Source organism: Canis lupus, chromosome X, assembly GCF_003254725.2.
Source record: "Canis lupus dingo isolate Sandy chromosome X, ASM325472v2, whole genome shotgun sequence".
Classification (NCBI taxonomy): domain Eukaryota; kingdom Metazoa; phylum Chordata; class Mammalia; order Carnivora; family Canidae; genus Canis; species Canis lupus.
Window position 1 is genome coordinate 15,071,283 of NC_064281.1, and position 20,033 is coordinate 15,091,315.

At 45.0% G+C, this 20,033-nt stretch overlaps 2 protein-coding genes across 5 annotated transcripts in view; one reads left to right on the plus strand and one right to left on the minus strand.

Annotated features, from left to right (window-relative positions):
- ADGRG2 (adhesion G protein-coupled receptor G2) overlaps nt 1-17,292 on the minus strand; it is a 129,896-nt gene extending 112,604 nt beyond the window's left edge. For all 4 annotated transcript variants that reach the window (XM_025438029.3, XM_025438027.3, XM_025438022.3 and 1 more), the window contains exon 1: nt 17,149-17,292. The gene's annotated coding sequence lies outside the window, so the exon portion shown is untranslated. The remainder of the gene's footprint in view (nt 1-17,148) is intronic.
- Nucleotides 13,833-17,595, plus strand: LOC112655253 (translation initiation factor IF-2-like). Its single transcript, XM_025440267.1, has 3 exons — nt 13,833-13,903; nt 16,524-16,743; nt 16,777-17,595. The coding sequence occupies exons 1-3, from the start codon at nt 13,833-13,835 to the stop codon at nt 17,593-17,595; spliced, it is 1,110 nt and encodes a 369-aa protein (XP_025296052.1).
- The last annotated feature ends 2,438 nt before the right edge of the window (nt 17,596-20,033 follow it).

Below are 20,033 nucleotides of genomic sequence, written 5' to 3' on the forward strand. Positions count from 1 at the left end.
GAGACTGCTTAAAAAATAAAATCTTTTTAAAAAATGAATAAAAAGCTTCAATATTGTATACAGATAAAGATGTGTGACTATGTCCAAAGGTGGCTACTAATCCTAATTGCATTCAGAGGAGAAACTAATGGACAACTTGTAAAAATGATTAGAAACGGTTGCCCTGGAGTGTGTGGGTGGCTCACTCAGTTAAGCATCTGCCTTTGACTTGAATCATGATTCCAGGGTCCTGGGATCGAGTCCCAAATCAGGCTCCCTGCTCAGTGGGAAGCCTGCTTCTTCCTCTCCCATTGCCTCCTCCCCGCCCCCGGCCCCCTGCTGCTTGGTCTTTCTCTTAAATAAATAAATAAATAAATAAATAAATACATATTTTTTTTTTTAGGAAAATTGGAGCCCCTGGGTGGCTCAGTCGGTTACTGGCATCTGCTTTCAGCTGGGATCAAGATCCCAGAGCCCTGGGATTGAGCCCTGCATGAGGCTCCCTGCTCAGTGGGGAGCCTACTTCTCCCTCTCCCTCTGCCCCTCCATGCTCTATCTCTCTCTCTTAAATAGATAGAATCTTTAAAAAAAGAAAGAAAGAAAGAAAGAAAATCATAAGGAAAACATTTGCAGTACTGTATTGTAAAAAATCCAATATAAGACCTACACAGTTCAAAAACCCATCGTTGTTCAAGGGTCAAATATATATGTAAAGCACTCTTTTAGGTATTAAAGGGAAGCAGAATAGGACACTCCAAAATGTGTCTGTTTGGCATAAGGATTCTCTTGAGGCTGATAACTTTTAAGAAACAGCAGACACAGGAGGAGCTCTGAAAACCCAGAAGTGAGCCTTTTGTAAGGCATATTTATTTACATTTACAAGGGCAATATCAATTTGTAAGGGTGTTTCCCTTTGTGTACCAGGAAGATACCTAAACTCTAGAAACTCTATCAATGGAGAAGGTAAGGGCTTAGATCTTCATAAAAACCTTACCCTTGTCTATTGTGGTTTTCCTGGTAACCTCCCATAACTGGCTCCCCACCACCCCAACATCTTCTTTTGTCTTTAGCTGGAGATGGCATTTAAGATGATGTCTTGCACAATTCTGGGGAGTTACTCAATTTTCTTGGGTCTCTCCCATGCATCAGGAGGTATACATGTTACTAAATTTAGTTTTCTGTTAATCTGTCTTTTATTCCAGGGAGGGAGGGGGTTGATGTCTCAGCCAAGAACCTGAAAAGGTAGATGGGAAATCATTTTCCTCCCCTACGATATTTACTGGGTAATGCACGCGTGTGTTCATCAAAAGATATGTCCAAGAGTGTTCCTCCCAACACCAATTAATAAAAGCCAAAAACTATAAACAAAGCCAATGGCCCATTGACTGTGGAAAGGACAAATTGTGGTACAGTCATAAATAGAATATGGCAACTGTGACCCCACACAATAATAGAGGAATCTCATAAACAGCACCAAGTGAAAGAAGTCAGATGTCCTGTGTATTACCATATATGTGAAATTCAAGAACAGGCAAAATGCATCTGTGACATTTGAACCAGAATAATAGTTACTTCGGGAGGTAGTGACCAGAAAGAGCTGTGAAGGGGGCCTTCGGTTGCTGCTCATGTTCTGATTCTTCACATGGGGGCTGGTAGCAGATGTGTGCAGTTCATGAAGTCACTGAGCTGTCAATTTATACTATGTATGATGTGTATTTCGATAAAAAGCTAAATTTTAAAAATAGATGTAGGGGCACCTGCATGGCTCAGTCGGTTAAGTGGCCAACTCTTGATTTTGGCTGAGGTCATGATCTCAGGGTTGTGAGATGGAGCCCCTGAATTCAGCAGGGAATCTGCTTAAGATTCTCTCCCTCTGTCCCTCCCCCCATTTGTGTGCTCTCTCTTTCTCTAAAATAAATAAGTAGGGGTGCCTGGTTGGTTCAGTCGGTTGGGTGTCTGGCTTTGGCCCAGGTCATGATCCCAGGGTTCCTGGGATCCCTGCTTCCTGTTCCCTGCTCAGCGGGGAGCCTGCTTCTTCCTCTCTCACTCCCTCGACTTGTGCTCTCTCTCTCTCTGTCAAGTAAATAAATAATAAAATCTTTTAATAAATAAATAAATAATAAGTAAATCTTTTAGAAAATAATAAATGTAAAATATATATATACACATTTAATCCATTTTTACAGATGAGTCAAAAACAGTAAGACTCAATATATCCATATCCATGAAATGCTACCTGACACACTTCTCTACTCTCACTACAGATGGATGATTAGTCAAAGAAAATGACTAATAATGATGCATAGATGATAAATATCACAAGAGTGAATAATGGTACATAGCTGTGGACTCATGTGTGAACAATGAGAACAATGAGAATTTGATTCAATTAAAAAATATAAATGCTACTGGGTCAAGGGTAATGGTTTCTCCAACCAAATATCCTAAAACATGTGATACATTCTGTCAAAGTTAATCACCTATATAACAAAATCACTAGTTGAGTTCATTTGTACTGATTTTTCCTGGAACCTTTAGTACCATATAGAATCCACTACAAGAGTTTACAAAAAATCCACAGCAGGGATCCCTGGGTGGTGCAGCGGTTTAGCGCAGCCTTCAGCCCGGGGCCTGATCCTGGAGACCCTGGATCTAGTCCCGCATCGGGCTCCCTGCATGGAGCCTGCTTCTCTCTCTGCCTGTGTCTCTGCCTCTCTCTCTCTCTGTGTCTCTCATGAATAAATAAAAAAAAAATCTTTAAAAAAAATCCACAGCTAATCTTCAAACAATCCTCCCCCCTTCCCCGCTTAAAAAAGGAAAACCACTTCAGAACACATCCTCCCAATCTTTCTCTCCCTCTCCCACATATTCAATTCATGAATATCCAGTGGGTTTAGAAAATTCACAGGTCTAAATGCCAGGATAAACATGTCAATTTTTTAAAAGATTTTATTTATTTATTTATTTATTTATTTATTTATTTATTTGAGAGAGCATGAGCAAGGCAGTGGGGGGGTGGGGGCAGAGGGAGAGGGAGAAGGAGGCTCCCCTGCCAAGCAGGGAGGAAGGAGCCCAATGTGGTGTTTGATCCTGGGATTATGACCTGAGCTGAAGGCAGATGCCTAACTAACTTAGCCACCCAGGCACCCCACCATATCAATTTTTTTCTTTTTCTTTTTTTATAATCTGCTCTAATTTAGCTTGTACTTCTTTTTTTTTAAGATTTTTTAATTTTATTTATTCATAGAGACACACACAGAGAGAGGCAGAGACACAGGCAGAGGGAGAAGAAGGCTTCATGCAGGGAGCCCGATGTGAGACTCGATCCCGGGTCTCCAGGATAATGCTAAACCGCTAAACCGCTAAACCGCTGCGCCACCGGGGCTGCCCTCAATTTTTTAAAAAGATTTGTTTTATTATTTTAGAGAGAGAGAAAGAGAGAGAGAGTGGGGGAGAGGCAGAGGGAGAAAGAGAATCTCCAGCAGACTCCACACTGAGAACAGAGCCCAACCGTGTAATCATGACCTCAGCCAAAATCAAAAGTCGGCCACTTAAACGACTGGGCCACCCAGGCACCCCAAACATGTCAATTTAAAAATCTGAGAATCAATCTTAAGTTAGGAGGGCCAGGAAAGTCCCACACTGAAAAATGTGACACTGTTGATTCCTGGAATTCTAGCACTGCTTTTTTTTTTCTTGGCAAAATGTAATTCCCTTTTGTCTGGAATCTCTAATAATTCGGATCCTAGGGATGCCTGGGTGGCTCAGCGGTTGAGCATCTGCCTTTGGTTCAGGGCGTGATCCCAGGATCTGTGATCGAGTCCCGCATCCGGCTTCCTGCGAGGAGTCTCCTCCCTCTGCCTATGCCTCTGCCTCTCTCTCAGTGTCTCTCATGAATAAACAAAATCTTTAAAAAAAAATCAGGATCCTAACACATACATATGCATCTGTTTATCAAATCACTGTTCTCACCAGAAGCTTTTGGACTTAACCCAAGAAAGAGATGGACACTCATGTTAGAAAAAGAATATTTAGTGTCTTCCAAGTGCTGGAAATTATATTAGGCAATTTAAATGTATCATTCATTCATCAAATATTTATTGAATACCTACTATATACCAAATACTATTCTATGCACTGGGCATAGAGTATGGGTCCTGCTTACATTCTAGCTTAAGGAAAGAAGGAGAGGAAAGAGAGGAAAGGGGGAACAATAAATATACAAATAAACAAGAAAACTAATGTAATGATAAAAGCGCAATGTTGAGAATTGAAATAAGATGAGAAGGATACAAAGGGTGACTTGTTGGTTATTCTAGATCAAGTAATCATAGGTGATATTTAAACTGAGATATAGGGGATCCCTGGGTGGCTCAGTGGTTTAGCGCCTGCCTTTGGCACAGAGCATGATCCTGGAGTCCCGAGATCTAGTTCCACATCAGGCTCCCTGCATGGAGCCTGCTTCTCCCTCTGACTGTGTCTCTGCCTCTCTCTCTCAGTGTGTGTGTGTGTGTGTGTGTGTGTGTGTGTCTCATGAATAAATAAAATCTTAAAAAAAACCTGAGATATAAATGATGAGAAACCAGCCATAGGAAGATTGGGGAGGGGACAAAGAGAACATTCCAGGGAGAAAAGTTAATACAAAAGGAGCTTGATGTGCTGGAAGAATGAAAAGGAGGATAGTGATCCTCAACAGGTACAGGTGAACAGCAGGGGAGGGACATCCAATTAATGCTTCTAAAAAGATGCTCTAGCTGCTGTATGGGAAATGGATTATAGGAGGCCACCACAATTATCCAAGAATGAGATGGTGGCAGACTGACATAGATGGAGGAGTATATCTAGGGATATACTTTGGGAGCCAAACTGACGAGATGCACTGATGGGCTTTGGATGTGGGGCATGAAACTTGTAGGCTTGGGACTTGGCAACTGGATGGATGGTGGTGCCATAGACAGAGATGGGGAGACAATCAGATTTGGCTGGCAGGTGGCAGGGAATCCCATTTTGCTCTGAAACACTGAGTTCGAGATGCCAAGTCGATAGCCATGTGGATTAGTCTTTTTCTGTTTCAAGATTTTTAAATTTTAATATTCAAAAAACCTAAAATATTTAAGAGCGTGATTCTCTCTGTGCTTTCTTCCCCATTTTTCATTTCTATAGTTCCCATTTAGGAGCCTTTTAATGTTTCAAGTTCCCCCCAAAATTTTCAACATTCTTAGAATTGGCCAATTGATCAACATTGTTTTATAGTATTTCTCGATGATATTTTTGAGCCAGTATAAAGGTCTCAAAGCTATTTTTTAAGATAATGAGACTGACTCTACATTTTAATCTCATAGAAGTTAGTGCAGTATGAATGCCATGCTAAGGAGGCTGGAGTTCACTTTTTAAAATCAGTGTAAATGCATGAGTTCTGGAATCTAATGTACAGCATGGTGGCTTCAGATAACAATACTTGTATTGTATACTTGAAGTTTGCTAAAAGGGTAGATCCTAACTGTTCACACACACACCAAAACAAAGGTAAACTATGAGAGGTGGTGGATGTTAGCTTGAGTGTGGGGATTACTTCACAATGTATACCTATATAAAAACAGCGAATTGTACACCTTAAACATATACAATTTGTGTTCAGCAACTATACCTCAATAAAGTTGGGGGAGGGAGATAGTATATATAATTTTTTTAAAGACTTTATTTATTTATGGGATGCCTGGGTGGCTCATCAGTTGAGCATCTGCCTTTTGCTCAGGGCGTGATCCCAGGGTCCTGGGGATCAAATCCCGCATCGGGCTCCCTGCAAGGAGGCTGCTTCTCCCTCTGCCTATGTCTCTGCCTCTTTTTCTGTGTCTCTCATGAATAAATAAATAAAAAATCTTAAAGATTTTATTTACTTATTCATGAGAGACATAGAGGTGGAGACATAGGCAGAGGAGAAGCAGGCCCCCTGTGGGGAACCTGATGCCGGACTTGATCCCAGGACCCCAGGATCATGCCCTGAGCCAAAGGCAGCCGCTCAACCACTGAGCCACCCTGGTGCCCTATACAACATTTTTAAATGAACGGATTAGTGGATCTTTAAGGTCACAGCTGCAGGTACTGGCCTCTAGAGGAAACATAAAGCCATGGGACTGGGGTGGGGGTGGGGGGGTCATCTCAGGAGAAGCTGTAAAGAGAAGAAAAGGAGTCCCCGGGCCCTGGAGGGACACTGACCTTTGTAGGTTGAGCAGAGAAGGAGGAGTCAGAAATGAAGGCTTAGAATAATTAGAATAAGTTACCAGCAAGAGTAGGAAAGCATAGTACAAGAAAGTATGCAATGGAAGCCACAGGGAGGAAGAGTTCGCCGAAGGCGGTGATGACTGACAGGATCAAATGCCACTGCAAAGTCAAGCACAGTCAGAGAAATGGCGGCTGCCATGTTTGGGAACGTGGTGTTCACAGAGAACTGATGAGAAGAGAATCAGGACAGGACTCTGATTAGATCACACCTGGAAGACTGTGTGGTGATGAAGTATGTGTGGTCTCTGAAGAGGCTCCTCTGAGAAGGGGTGACGAGTATTGCGGGGGTGACAGGTGGGGGCTGTGGAGCCAGAGGGGATATTATACATTAGAGCACTGACTGTAAGCTAATGGAAATGATCCAGAAAAGAGAGAGGGTGCATTGAAGCAGGAATGAAGGAGGGAGACAGGGCATCTGGGTGGCTCAGTGGTTTAGCGCTGCCTTCAGCCCAGGGCCTGATCCTGGAGTCCCAGGATTGAGTCCCACGTTGGGCTCCCTGCATGGAGCCTGCTTCTCCCTCTGCCTGCATCTCTGCCTCTCTCTCTGTGTCTCTCATGAATAAATGAATAAAATCTTTAAAAAAGAAAAAAGAATTACAGTCTTCACAATGTGAGAACAAAAATAATGAAGTACAAAACACTGGAGAAAATAGGAATTCAGGAGTCCATCTCAATAAGAAATACATGAATAAAAAAATCAATGGGGAAGAAGGAAGGAGTCTTGTTGAGGGCCACCTGGCAAATGGGGAGGGAATATCAGAGTTGGAAAATCATTATTTTCAGCCATCCTATTAAAGACTGGATCAGGCAAAAATCACCCCTGTGTGCTAAACCTAGAGAGAAAAACTGATGAGGAGCAGGCTACGTGTGTCCTTCCCCAGATGACTCACTTGGAAGGAAGAAACCAGTACCGACAAAGTGGAGAAATTAGACAACACCTTGACCAGGGGATCAAAATTAACATTCACCAAGGTGGAAGAGATAGACATCCATGTAGAGGCCACTTCTAGGCAAACAGGCTTGACCAATGGACCGCGGAGAGGGCCAGAGTGACCCCCTGGCTGAATACAGACAGGCCCATCAGGCAACCCCCCCAAAATAGCCCCAGGCCCTAACTAATGGGCTACTTACAAGCAGTTCTCAAAAAGGGGAACGTTCCATATGTCACCATACTTCCTCATCTTCCCCCTTTAAAAACAGCCCCCAGCCACTGCCTCACTGCAGACCCTCTCCTCTGCTGTCCGCCCACCGCTCCCTCTGCTCCCTCGGTGTAGCCAATAAGCGTCTATCTCCTCTATTCTGCCTAGGATGAATGCTTTCAACTCCTGCGCCACAGACTCGACTGTTGGCCCCCATCAGATCAAGACACCCCATTCAGGCACCAGAATCCGGGCATCGCGGGCCACCAGCTGTGATACCCCGAGGACACAACATCATCTTTTCAGTATCTGACCCAAAATGCATAATCTGTATCTAGTCACAAGAAGCATCAAACAAACCCAAAATGATGAAGGTTCTCTAAAAAAGAGAGGGGGCCGGTCTGTCTGTATCCTAAATACTGAAGCCGAGAAGCATTTGCCACCCCAAGATATGCCTCTTTGGCATAAGGGGATTATTTCTAAGAAAAGCAGATGCAAGAGAATCTCTGAAAACCCATTAGACGTTACCTTTTTGGAAGAGGCACTTACAAGTATCAGGGAGACCTCCACCTGTAAGGGTGCCTTCCTCCGTACCAAGGGAGGGGGCTGCTCTCTATCTTTAGAAACCCTTGTCAGTAGAGAAGGCAGGGCTTAACTCTGCATCACAGCCCTATGTGTTTACTGGGCTCTGCGAGTCGCCTCCCAGAACTGCCTTTCCCCCTCTCCCCCCAGATTTCCTTTGGGCCTTAGCAGGAGATGGGGCTTAAGGTGCTGACTTGGGCCATTTCGGTGAGTTAGTTGTCCTGGATCCGTGCCATGTATACAGGAGGTGCACGTGTTCTTCAAGTTCTTTGTTTTTCTCTTGTTAATCTGTCTCGTATCATGGGGCGGCGGGGGGGGGGGTGCAAGGGAAAATCACTTTTCCTTCCCCACAGCACCAATGTCATAAAAGACAAAGACTATGGAAACGTTCCAGACTAAAGGCAGCTAAGACACAAGATCACTAAATGCCCACACCTCTAGAGCAAATCCTATGCTAGAAGGAAAAAATGCTGTCAAAGATGTTATCACGTCTATTGTCTAACTTGGAAGACAAAGAGCAGATTAGGTAAACAAACAGACAAAAACAAATGGCAGATTAGGTAACAGTATAATATGGATGTTAAATTTACCGAAGTTGACGGCAGCGCTGTGGTTATGTGAGAGAATATTCTTATTCTTAGGAAAACCATACTGAAGTGCTTAAGAGTAAAGCCATGCTGCATGTAACATCCTCAAAGGGCTCAGACAAGGGATGTGCGTGCAGAGCATAAAGCAAATGGGGTAAAATGCTAATAGAAGAATCTGGATAAAGGGCATATGGGCATATGTACAGTTTTAATTTTTGCAACTTTTTTGCAAGGTTTGAAATTATTTCCAGATAAAAAGCTTTGATTTATTTAAAGTAAGCTCCACACTGAGCATGGGGCTTGAACTCACGACGGAGATTAAGAGTTGCGTGCTCTACTGTGTGAGCCAGCCAGACACCCCTCCACATAAAAAGCTTTTAAAGGGGGCAGAGGAGAAGGAATATGTCCTTAAGAAGGCAAAGAGGATAAGAGGCCCAGAGCCCAGAAAAGCAGCCAGTCTCTGGCACACTGGGAAAGTCTCATTCAGTTTCACAGCACCAGTGGGGAGCACCATGAGTATTCAGTATTTGTAGGAATGTGAGCATGTTGTGGGTTTGTGCACCAGGGATCTAAGTAAAGTAGGCTGCTGTCTAATGAGCCAGAGTCAGCAGCTGATTTAGGAGTGCTGAGAAAATAAAAGGTGTCAAACAGCTGTTCTGGAGAAGAGAAAAGGAGACCTACCACCCAAGCATGGTAGGCTTGCTGGGCAATGCTGGAAGTCCACTTGAGGTTTACTAGTAAGGTCAAGACCTAGACCTAGACGTCCGTATTTATTCTGAAAACTCCCCGAATGGTTTCAGTGGGCAGCCAGCTTTCGGAACTACTGCACTAAGGCAGGGTTTCTCAAGCCCAACACTATGGGCTTTTGGGCCACATCATTCTTGGTTGCAGAGCAAAGGGGGAGAGGGTCTTGTGCATTATAGGATGTTTAGCAACATCCCCGGCCTCTACTCACTAGACACCCCCACCTCTGCCAGTCATGACAACCATAAATGTCTCCAAACGTTGCCAAATGTCCTCAGGGAGCCAAAAGCGGCCCTGGTTGAGAACCACTCTGTTAAGGAATAAAGGCCATAAATACGACGTGCTTAAAAAGGTTCGGAATTGGGTGTGCTCCTTGTTGCCATGAGCACTGTAGGTAAGAACACAGACTCTAAAATCACATGGTCTGTGTTCAAATTCCAGATCCGTTATCTTTTGGGATGACCCTGGCCAAGTTACCTAGCCCCTCTGTGCTTCAGTTTCCTCATCTGTAAAATGATAATAGCACCTGCCTCCAGAACTTGGAAGGACTAAATGGGTGAATATATGTAAAGCAGTAAGAGCAGTGCCTGCTCATTAAATATTAGCTATTAGCTATCATTATTACCATCACGGAATCAGAAATGGAGTAAATACCAGATGTCTGTTGATTAATGGACTGTTTTTTTTAAGATTTTATTTATTTATTCATGAGAGACACAGAGAGAGAGAGGCAGAGACAAGGGCAGAGGGAGAAGCAGGCTCCATGCAGGGAGCTGGACGTGGGACTCGATCCCGGGTCTGCAGGATCACGCCCTGGGCTGAAGGCAGGCACTAAACCGCTGAGCCACGCAGGGATCCCCGATTAATGGACTGTTTACATTAAAATATATTCCATCCTTAACCAACAGAAGGTGCTACACTAAACCAGAACAGAAAGACAGAATTCATTGAATTTCTCTTAGGATTAGTGGCCTGATTTCTTCCAGTTTCCAGGCACACTCATTCATCCGGTTGACAAATGTTTATTGAGCACCTACTATGTCCCCCTGTTCTAGGTCCTGAGAACACAACAGTGAGCAAGTTACACAAAGTCCTCGCTCTCTGGGAACTTATATTCTAGCGGGGAAAAGAAGACATGGAATCAGTAAACAAATAATCAAATGATACAATTGCAGATAATAGTTTTATGAAGGAAACAAAAGCAGGATGCAGGACGGGAATTCACAGTGGTAAAGAGGGAATGTTGTTTTGGAAGGACGTTCAGAGAAGAGAATGACATGGCAACAAGTTAGGCGATCATCTGATGAAACGGTGCTCCAGAAGAGCAGCACCGCAAAGCTGGTGTGCTTGGGGAAGGGTGAGAACAGGGGTGAAGGCTGTACAGGGCCTCAGAGGCTACAATGAACAACTGGGGTCTTATTCGAAGTGTGGTAGAGATTATTAGAGAGCTTTGAGCAGGGACGCCTGGGTGGCTCAGCGGTTGGGCGTCTGCCTTCGGCTCAGGGCATGACCCCGGGGTACCGGGATCGGGTCCCACATCAGGCTCCCTACATGGAGCCTGCTTCTCCCTCTGCCTGTGTCTCTGCCTCTCTATATATATCTTTCATTAATAAATAAAATCTAAAAAAAAAGAGAGAGAGAGCTTTGAGCAGTGGGTTTACAAGACTGCATTTATGACCTGTTCTGTGGGGTCAAGGGTGGATGCTGGTTTAGAGGCTACACAGTAATTCCAGAGACAAATGTCTCCCTTTGCAGGGTAATAGGATCTGATATAAAATGAATCTGTCTAGGACCCAGTTCAGCAGTTTGGGGGCTTAGAAACTAACAGGACAGAGGGTGTTTCATGAAAGAGTGGTTGAATCCATTTGTAGGGCAATGATCACCATTTTTTTTAAGGTTTTATTATTCCAGGAGCCCGATCCCAGGAGCCCAGGATCATGACCTGAGCAGATCATGACCTGAGCCAAAGGCAAACGCTCAACCACTGAGCCACCCAGGCGTCCCTGATCATCATTTTTAAATGAAATAGGACAGATGGAAGAAAACGGAAGATATCAGAATATACTGCACAAAGGCAAAATGCATAAGACTGTGAGATTCTATTTCAATCATATATAGGTAGGTTATACCAGGCTGAGCTATAAAATCTACTTCTCACTATGGATGGCGGGCCGGAAAGTTTGTAAACACTACCAAAAGCTACCTTATTTATTCATAAGGAGCTCATATAATCTGTCCCTTTATTTTCTCCCTTTCTCACTGTAGCTGGTATCCCCCCAAATGAGGACATTATAAAAAGCTCCAAAGGTAGTATCTTCATAGTCTAAATAAAATGATTGATTTATACTACACTTACCTTCTCCTCCAGGGAGATCAAAATATGACCCTCCAAAGAAGCTGGGAAGAGTGACTCATCTCTAAACTGTTGGGCTTTTTCAATGGGAAAAAAAGAGTCTAAGCAGAATATGAAATTTTAAAGTTAAACTTTAGACATTTAGAAGCTCCACATGCAAAGAAACTTCCTTGAAGGTAGTAAGAATAACCACCGGATCTCTACAGCAAGCATAATACCCAGTAGTAAAGTGTTAGAATCATTCCCATCCAAATCAGATACTCCTGAACTGTGCCCTAGAGGGAAGCCTAGCCACTAAGGCAAGCAATCCCTATATTGTTTCATTTCCAGACAGTCTGATTGTCTACTTTAAAAATCCAAGAAAACTGACTGGGAGACTTTGAACTAATAAAAGTTCAGTAATGTGGCTTGAATATGATAGACCTACAAAAAAATTTAATAGCCTTTCTACACAAGAGTCTAGTAATTATAAAATGAAATGGGGATAAATGATATAATTTCTAAAAGCAATAATAATTACACTCACAAAAACAATCTAGGAATTCACCTGACAAGAATGTGTAAGACCTACAGTGTGGTATAGGCATAAGGACAAACACACACACAGATCAAGGGAACATAACAGAGTTCAAAAATAGCCCCACACAGAGACTCCTGGGTGGCTCATCAGTTAAGTGTCTGCCTTCGGCTCAGGCCGTGATCCTGGAGTCCCAGGATCAAGTCCCACATCGGGTTCCCTGCGTGGAGCCTGCTTCTCCCTCTGCCTGTGTCTCTGCCTCTCTCTCTCTGTCTCTCAAGAATAAATAAATAAAATCTTAAGAAAAAAATAAAAGCACACAGGGGCGCCTGGGTGGCTCAGTAAGTTAAAAGTCCAACTCTTGGGATGCCTGGGTGGCTCAGCAGTTAAGCGCCTGCCTTCCAGCTCCGGGCGTGATCCTGGAGTCCCAGGATCAAGTCCCACATCTGGATCCCTGCAAGGAGCCTGCTTCTCCCTCTGCCTGTGTCTCTGCCTCTCTCTGTGTGTCTCTCATGAATAAATAAATAAATAAAATCTTTTTTAAAAAAGAGTCCAACTCTTGATTCTGGCTCAGGTCACAATCTCAGAGTTGTGAGATGGAGCCCTGTGTCAAGCCACACTGGGTGCGGAGCCTGCTTAAGATTCTCTCTCCCTCTACCTCTGCCCCTCTCCACTAGCCCCTTAAAATAAATACATAAATTAATAAACAAACCCACGCATATACTGTCAATTGATTTTTGACAAAGGGGCCAAGGGGATACAAGGAGGGAAGTACAGTCTTTTCAACAAATGGTGTTGGAACAACTGGCTATCTATATGGACAAAAGTGAATCTTGACCTATACAAAACTTAACTGAAAGGAAGTCATAAACCTACTTATAAATGACAAAACTAAAAAAATAAAAATAAAAAAAATAAATGACAAAACTATAAAATGTCCAGAAGGAAGCACAGGATAAAATCTCAGTAAACGTGAGGTAGACAAAGATTCATCAGACAGGTTACTAAAATTGCAATCTATAAAAGGAACAAAACCTGATAAATTAGACCTATCAAAACTGAAAATTTCCGCTCTTCAAAAAAACATCAGTAATTCCACTTATATGATATATAAGTCAAATAAAATAGTCAAAGTCATAGAAACAAAGAGTAGGATGGTGGTGGCCAGGGGCTGGGGGAGGGGGAAATGGGGAGTTAGTGTTCAGTGGGCACAAGGCTTCAGTTGTACACATTGAATACATTCTAGAGATCTGCTATACATCACAGTGCCTATAGCTAATAGTACTATACTATACACTTAAAAATTTAGGAGGGTAGATCTCAAGTTAAGGGTTCTCGAATCACAATAAAAAGAAAGAAAATGAAAAGGCAAGCCACAGACTAAAAGAAAATATTTGCAATATAGGTATCTGACTTGTATCCAGATATGATCTGTGAAGAACTCTCCCGATTCAATCAGACAAACGATACAGTCTTGAAAAACAGACATTTCAGAAAAGATACACAAATGACCAAAAAGCACATGCAAAGATGCTCAACATCACTAGTCATCAACGACGTGCCAACTAAAACCACAAGTGCTGCCACCACAAACCCACTGGAATAGCTAAGATAAAATTAACCGACAATACCTAGCACTGCTGACGAGCATGCTGTGCAACTGGACCTCTCATGCACTGCTGCTGGTGGTAGTGCACTGCGGTGTGGCCGCTTGGGAAAAGTGTGGCGCTTTCTGGCACAGTTAAATTTACCACACAATCCCTCCGCAATCCCACTCCTAGGTATCCACCAGAGTGGAATGAGAGTGTAAGCTGTATGTGAATAAATATTTGGCCCCAAATAAACTTGGCCCTGTTTATAGCCACCGAAAGTCAGCAAAAGGATAAAAAAAAAAAAAAACTGTGGAATAGTACTCAGCAATAAAAAGGAACAAATTATGGATTCCCACGACACTGATAAATCTCAAATGCGTTGTGCGAGGTGGAAGGAGCCAGACTCAGAAGGCTACATCATGTGTGGATCCACTCACAGGGCATTCTGGAAAAGATAAACTGATAGTAACAGCAAATAAATCAATGGTTGCCAGGGGACGAGAATGGTGGAGGAGGCTGACCACCAAGGGTCAATAAGGAATCTTCTGGAGTGACCGAATTCTTCTCTATCTTGCTACAGTGCTCATTAGATGCCTATATGTATCTGGCAAAACGTATAGAACTATACACGAAAAGGGTGAATGTTATTATACGTAAATTATACCTCAATTTCAGAAATATGGAATCAACTCAAGAATTAATTAAGTAGTTTTATAAAATGGAACAGAGTGTTCACAGAATCTTATTTGACTGAGAGGATTTATTTTATGGTAATTTTTACCAAATGTTTAGCCTATTTCTTAACTTCCACTACCCCCACCTCATACCATGTTCCCAAAATAAGTTCCATGTGAATTAAAGACCCACATATTTTAAAAACCATAAACATCTTAAAAGAATTTTTTTGCCCTCTATCTTGAGGTAGGGAAGGCCTTTCTCAGCAAGGCATCGAAACCAGCTCCCGGGTTTTTACTAAAAGCAGAATCTCATTTCTATCCTCTGAATTATTAACATCACAGAAACACATTCTCTGCCCCCCCCCCCCACGCAACATTTTTTTTTTCTTCTTTAACGGTGCTCTTCCGAGTTTGTAGCAAGTATTTGAAAGGGACTTGGCATTCTCAGGCAGCAAAATGGAAAAATGTGTTTGCCAATTTCTCGTGAGCAATGAAAGCATCAGGAACCTACACAGTGATGTCCCCCTCTGCGTCCCAGACCAGACTCAGCCACACCACAACCACACCAGAGCCCCCAGAAGGAACACGCAGGCCACGCAAAAGCAGCTTCTTAACTGGCTCCCTAACACCTGAGCAAACTCACTTTGCCATTTCTGGAAGGCTGTTCATGGTACCAAAACCACGGCTTTCCTTTCCCTGCCAAACCCACCAATGAAATTCCTTTTCTCAGACGTTTTTCTCCCTCTGCTGAACAAAATCATGTCCATAATTAAAGTTCAACTTCTTTTTCTTTTCTGTTTCCAACCTTTTTTTTTTTTCTAGAAAATCACACACACCTGGAATCTGGGGCTTGGGCAAGCATTATCCATACAGAAAACACCCTGCATTTCTTCAGTATTTTTCAATAGCAAAATCTGCTCTATCCCCCTTTTAAGGAAAGTCACCTTGCAAGGATGTGGGAATGATAAAAGCAGCGGGAATACGATCAGGGCTTGGCATCGCCCCGAGGCCCTGTAAAACAATACTCCTGAACAGCTATAAAATTTGGCCACTTTTTGCTTTCCAGCTTTGCATTTGAGTTGTAAAAGCAGCCAAACCAAGCAATGTCCAGCTCCTTTCAGATCTTAATTAAGCAAAACTTTGAGATACTAGACAGGGCTCCCCAAATCCTTTGGGAATGACACATACTTTGTCACTTAATTTACAAATTGTTATGACGTCGAACTTAATTGCATTGCCTACTAATGATTCTGCTCTTAATAAATTGCTAACTATTAAAATTAATAAAGCGGTAAGTATTGGCATATGTATAGCTGAGGTTACACTCACGGGCTTATCTCTTCAAACAGCCAAAGAGAAGGGAAGAAAGATGGGAGGAACTGCAACATCAGCTAGCCTTTGGCTTAATAAATCTTCACTCTCCATCACCCACCAGCTCTTAAACCTGATCAAAGAAACGGGTCCTTTTTCTGCCTACGGGGACTATAGACAGGATCAGCTACATCATTTGTGAGGACCCGGTGCAAAATGAAAATGCGAAGCCCGGCGTTCAAAAATTACCAAGAATTTCAACAGCGACAGCAAAGCATGTAAACCGAGTACAGGCTGCACGTCCGCGAAGCCAGCTCGATCAACGGATAATTTATTTGGCTAGTAAGCTGGTAAGGAAAGTAAAGCATTTCGCTTCTGAATGAAGAGCAATTTCCTGTGTGTGTCTAGGGTGGAGCTGGGACTATAAGGTCTTAGGACTTCTTCTACCGATCTCTCACTTTTCCTAAGGTTTTCAGCCTGTTGGACAAAAAGGACCTCTGCAGTACCTACCATATAAAATGTGGTCCAGGGAGCCGCAGCATCAGTATCACGTGGGGGCTTCTTAGAAACGCACACTGTCGGGCCCCACCCCAGACCTACTGAATCGGAATCTGCATTTTAACAAGATTCCCAGGGGATTCGTGGGGGACAAGACAAACTAAGTGTCACTTTCCAGGAAGCTACGGAAAACCCTCTGCCGCCTGCCTCATCTGACTCTGGCAAAGCCCATCGACTCTCCTCCTCTTATACATACTTCCAGGGCCTCGAAAGGGCAAGTCCCTGTTGGAAAGCGGTCACTCGAGACCTCCAGCCTCTTCCTTCCCCACCGTGCTCACCCCCAGGCCTCGGGCTGTAGCTCCATCCCGCCGCGCGCCCCGCCACCTGCTCTGGGTCCCGCCACACAGCGCTGCGCGGAGCCGTCGGGTCCCGAGGCGCGTTCGCGCTCCGCTAGCTCCGCCACACCCCACCCGCCCGGGGCGGTAAACTGAGACCCCAAGGGTCTGGTCTCCAAGACCGCCCGCGCGAACAAGATCCGTGGCTCCGCTTCCCGGAGGGGCGGGAAGAGTTGGAGCCCGTTTGAGGCTTCTGGAGACACACGCCGGCCCCCTAGCCCTCGGAGAACGCGTCGCCGGAGCCCCTTTCCCGTGGCGAGCACTCTCCCACGTCGGGGGGCCGGGCCCCGGGGCTCGGCCGCTCTGCCCCTGCCTTTCAGGGCGGCCGCGGGCTCCGAGTCGGCGCCGCAGCCGAGCGGAGGGGGCGTTCGCCCCGCTGTCCGGTCGCCCTCCGGGTCCAGGCGCTCCGCCCCGGCCGCCCGCGCCCGTCGCCAGCTCCCGGGCTGGGTCTCAGGAGCCCGCGGGCGACTCTTCCCTGCGCCGCGCGCTTACCTGCCGATCCCGGCAGACGGACTGGCTGCGGGCGCCCTCCGACACTCCTTGTCCCCTCTCCCCCGAGCCGCGTCCCTCCCTCTTCCCGCCGGCTGGGCGCCGCCCCCGCCGCTCCGGGACCGCTCGGCCGCCCGCTCTCCAGCTGCCCTGCGCGGCGTGGCGCGTCCGGCGCTCGGCGGCGGCGAGGCTGGGCGCGGAGGCTGGGCGCGGAGGTGGGGAGCGGGCGGGGCGCCGAGGGAGGAGGGTGTGAGCGACTGGCGCGGCTGGCCGAAGCCCGGCGGGGAGCTCGGGCAGGGGGGCGGGGAAAATCCGGCCCGCGGGCTGGGCGGCCCCCCCACCCCCGCGGCGCCCCTGGACTCCCTGGACCGCGCGACCCTCGGATGCCCCGCGTGCGTTCGGCGCGCTCCTGGGAGACCCTCAACCTCCAACCACCCCCCTCACCTTTAGAGGTCGCCCTGGTACCCACATGCCTGTCCCACCATTTTCAGCACCGTGCTCTGTGATGCGTGGGAACCCCGAGGTCTCCCCTCTGCCGCAGTAGCCCCAACTCAGAGATCATATGTCAGGCCACTGGCGGAGAGGAAAATGTCCTGGGAAAGGTTTTAGCTCCATGGTTATTTGGTGAAGCGCAGGTTACAGCGGATACCTTAGAAACTGGGATCCCCAGCCCTCGGCTTGCTGAATGTATGTGTTGGAGAATGCGGAGGTGGTATATGGAGTGAGCTGTCTCTCGTCCCTTCTATCTTTTCTGTTAGCATCTCCTCCCTGAGCACGTTGACAGGGTAGGAACCAGATCTGGATGGGACTTAGAGATCATCTACCAGCTTGTCAAAGTACCCCATGTTACAGATGGGAAAATGGAGGCCTGGGGGCCTTGACTCCGATCTACAATTCTAATTACTTGTAGTTAATACAATTCCAATTACTTGTAGTTACGAGGGGGGAAAAATAAGCACTCTGAATTCCCTCTCTGCCTCCTTTTACTGCTGCCCAACTACCCACTTCAGCCCTACCCTTTATAGTCAAATAGCATCTATATTTGCAAAATGCTTTATCACTCAAAAAGGCACAATTCTCTTTCATTAAAACCTGCAGGAGAATAGTCCATTGTTCTTTACCACCGAACCAAGCTTCTAGATTCTGAACTGCATTCACAGCTCTAGAGAAGGTGTTTATAAAGTGCAGGTCTGCAGAGCACATCCTGGCTGACTCTGCCATATTAGATACAACCCCAGGTAAGATGTACTCTGCTTTGCAGGAGGGGTTGAGTTTGTTTTGCAAACGCCAACTTATTAACACTCACAACATTCTAGCTGGATAAATGAATGGAAAGTGTTTTCAGAGAGACTTTTGACTGGTTGGATTAAGGGGGAGTGGAGATCCGGAAGCTCATCCAGGTTACATAACAAGTTGGAGGCAGAATTATGCTAAGGGGGAAGACAGTATATTTTAATAAACAGGTTTAATGATACTCCAAAGGATTAAATTGTTTCTCTTTGCATTAACTTCACAATTGCATATCTTCGACTTACTGGAAAGTAGACTTCATATTGTGTACAGCCACCAAAAACCTCAGACACTGCTATTTGGCAGAACCTATTGAAACTCAGCATACGACTACCCCATGTCCGGCAATTGCCCTTCTAGGTGTATACCCAACAGAAAGGAGTGCATATGTTTACCAAAGGATATGAACGAGAATGTTCATAGCAGTGTCTTTCTAAGAGCTCTAGATTAAAAGCTACCCAAATGTCCCTCAGCAGTAGAACGGATTGAAAACATTGCGGTGGTATAGTCACAAAATGGAACACCAAACAGCAAGGAAAAAGCATGAACCATTGCTACAGAGTATAGACGGAATTCACAAACAATACCGAGCAGAAGAAATCAGACATGAAAGCATATGTACAATGTGATCCCGTTTATGCAAAGTATAAAACAGGCAAAACCAATAATCAGGTTAGTGGTCATTGAGAAGTTGGTGACTGGAGGGACTTACAAGGGGGATCAGAAGGTCATGTCTGCAGGTGGTCTTGTTTCTTTATCTGGGTGCTACTTACATGGATGTATTAAGTTTGTGAAAATTCATTGAGCTGCTCGTCTATGATATGTGCACTTTCCCTACATATGTTTACTTCAAGAAAAGAGTTAACGTCTGTATAGATCATATGAAAAGTTGCTTGAATTTCTAAAGTAAGTGTGATGCTGTGATGCCAGAATAAATATAGTTTTCCTTTAAAAAAAACTTTGCTGTTGGGGCACCTGGGTGCCTCAGTGGTTGAGTGTCTGCCTTTGGTTCAGGTCGTGATCCGGGATCCTAGGATCAGGTTCCATAGCAGGTTCCCCATGGGAGCCTGCTTCTCCCTCTGTCTATGTCTCTGCCTCTCTCTCTCTCTCTCTCTCTATCTCTCCTTTTCTTTCTCTCTCTCTCTCTCTCTCTCTCTCGGTCTCTCATGAATAAATAAATAAAATCTTTTAAAAAATACTTAAAGGAAATATGTCTAAAACGCAAAAATGAGATGCTCCTTAGCCTAAAATTAAAGTTCAGATTTTGATGCACTTCCACCCAACCTTCCATTCCCCTTGGCACACACTGTCAGGTCAACATAACTCTGCCATCCTTACTGAAGGAAGAGGAGAGAGGCTGGGACTGAAGAGGTGGCTGGCACTCCAGCCATGGTGCCCTCGGCCATTTCTGTGAGAGGGGCCCTGGTCACACACCTCCGCAGGCACTGTCCAGTGATATGCAAGGAGGCTGTGGGTGCTCGGGACTTGCAGTTCAATCTTAAATCTATGGGAGCACAGTCTGGAGGCTGCTGTCCCAGCAACTCGAGAATGGGCGATTTGGATCTTGCCCCACAGGGTCTTTGAGCTGGTGATAGGGT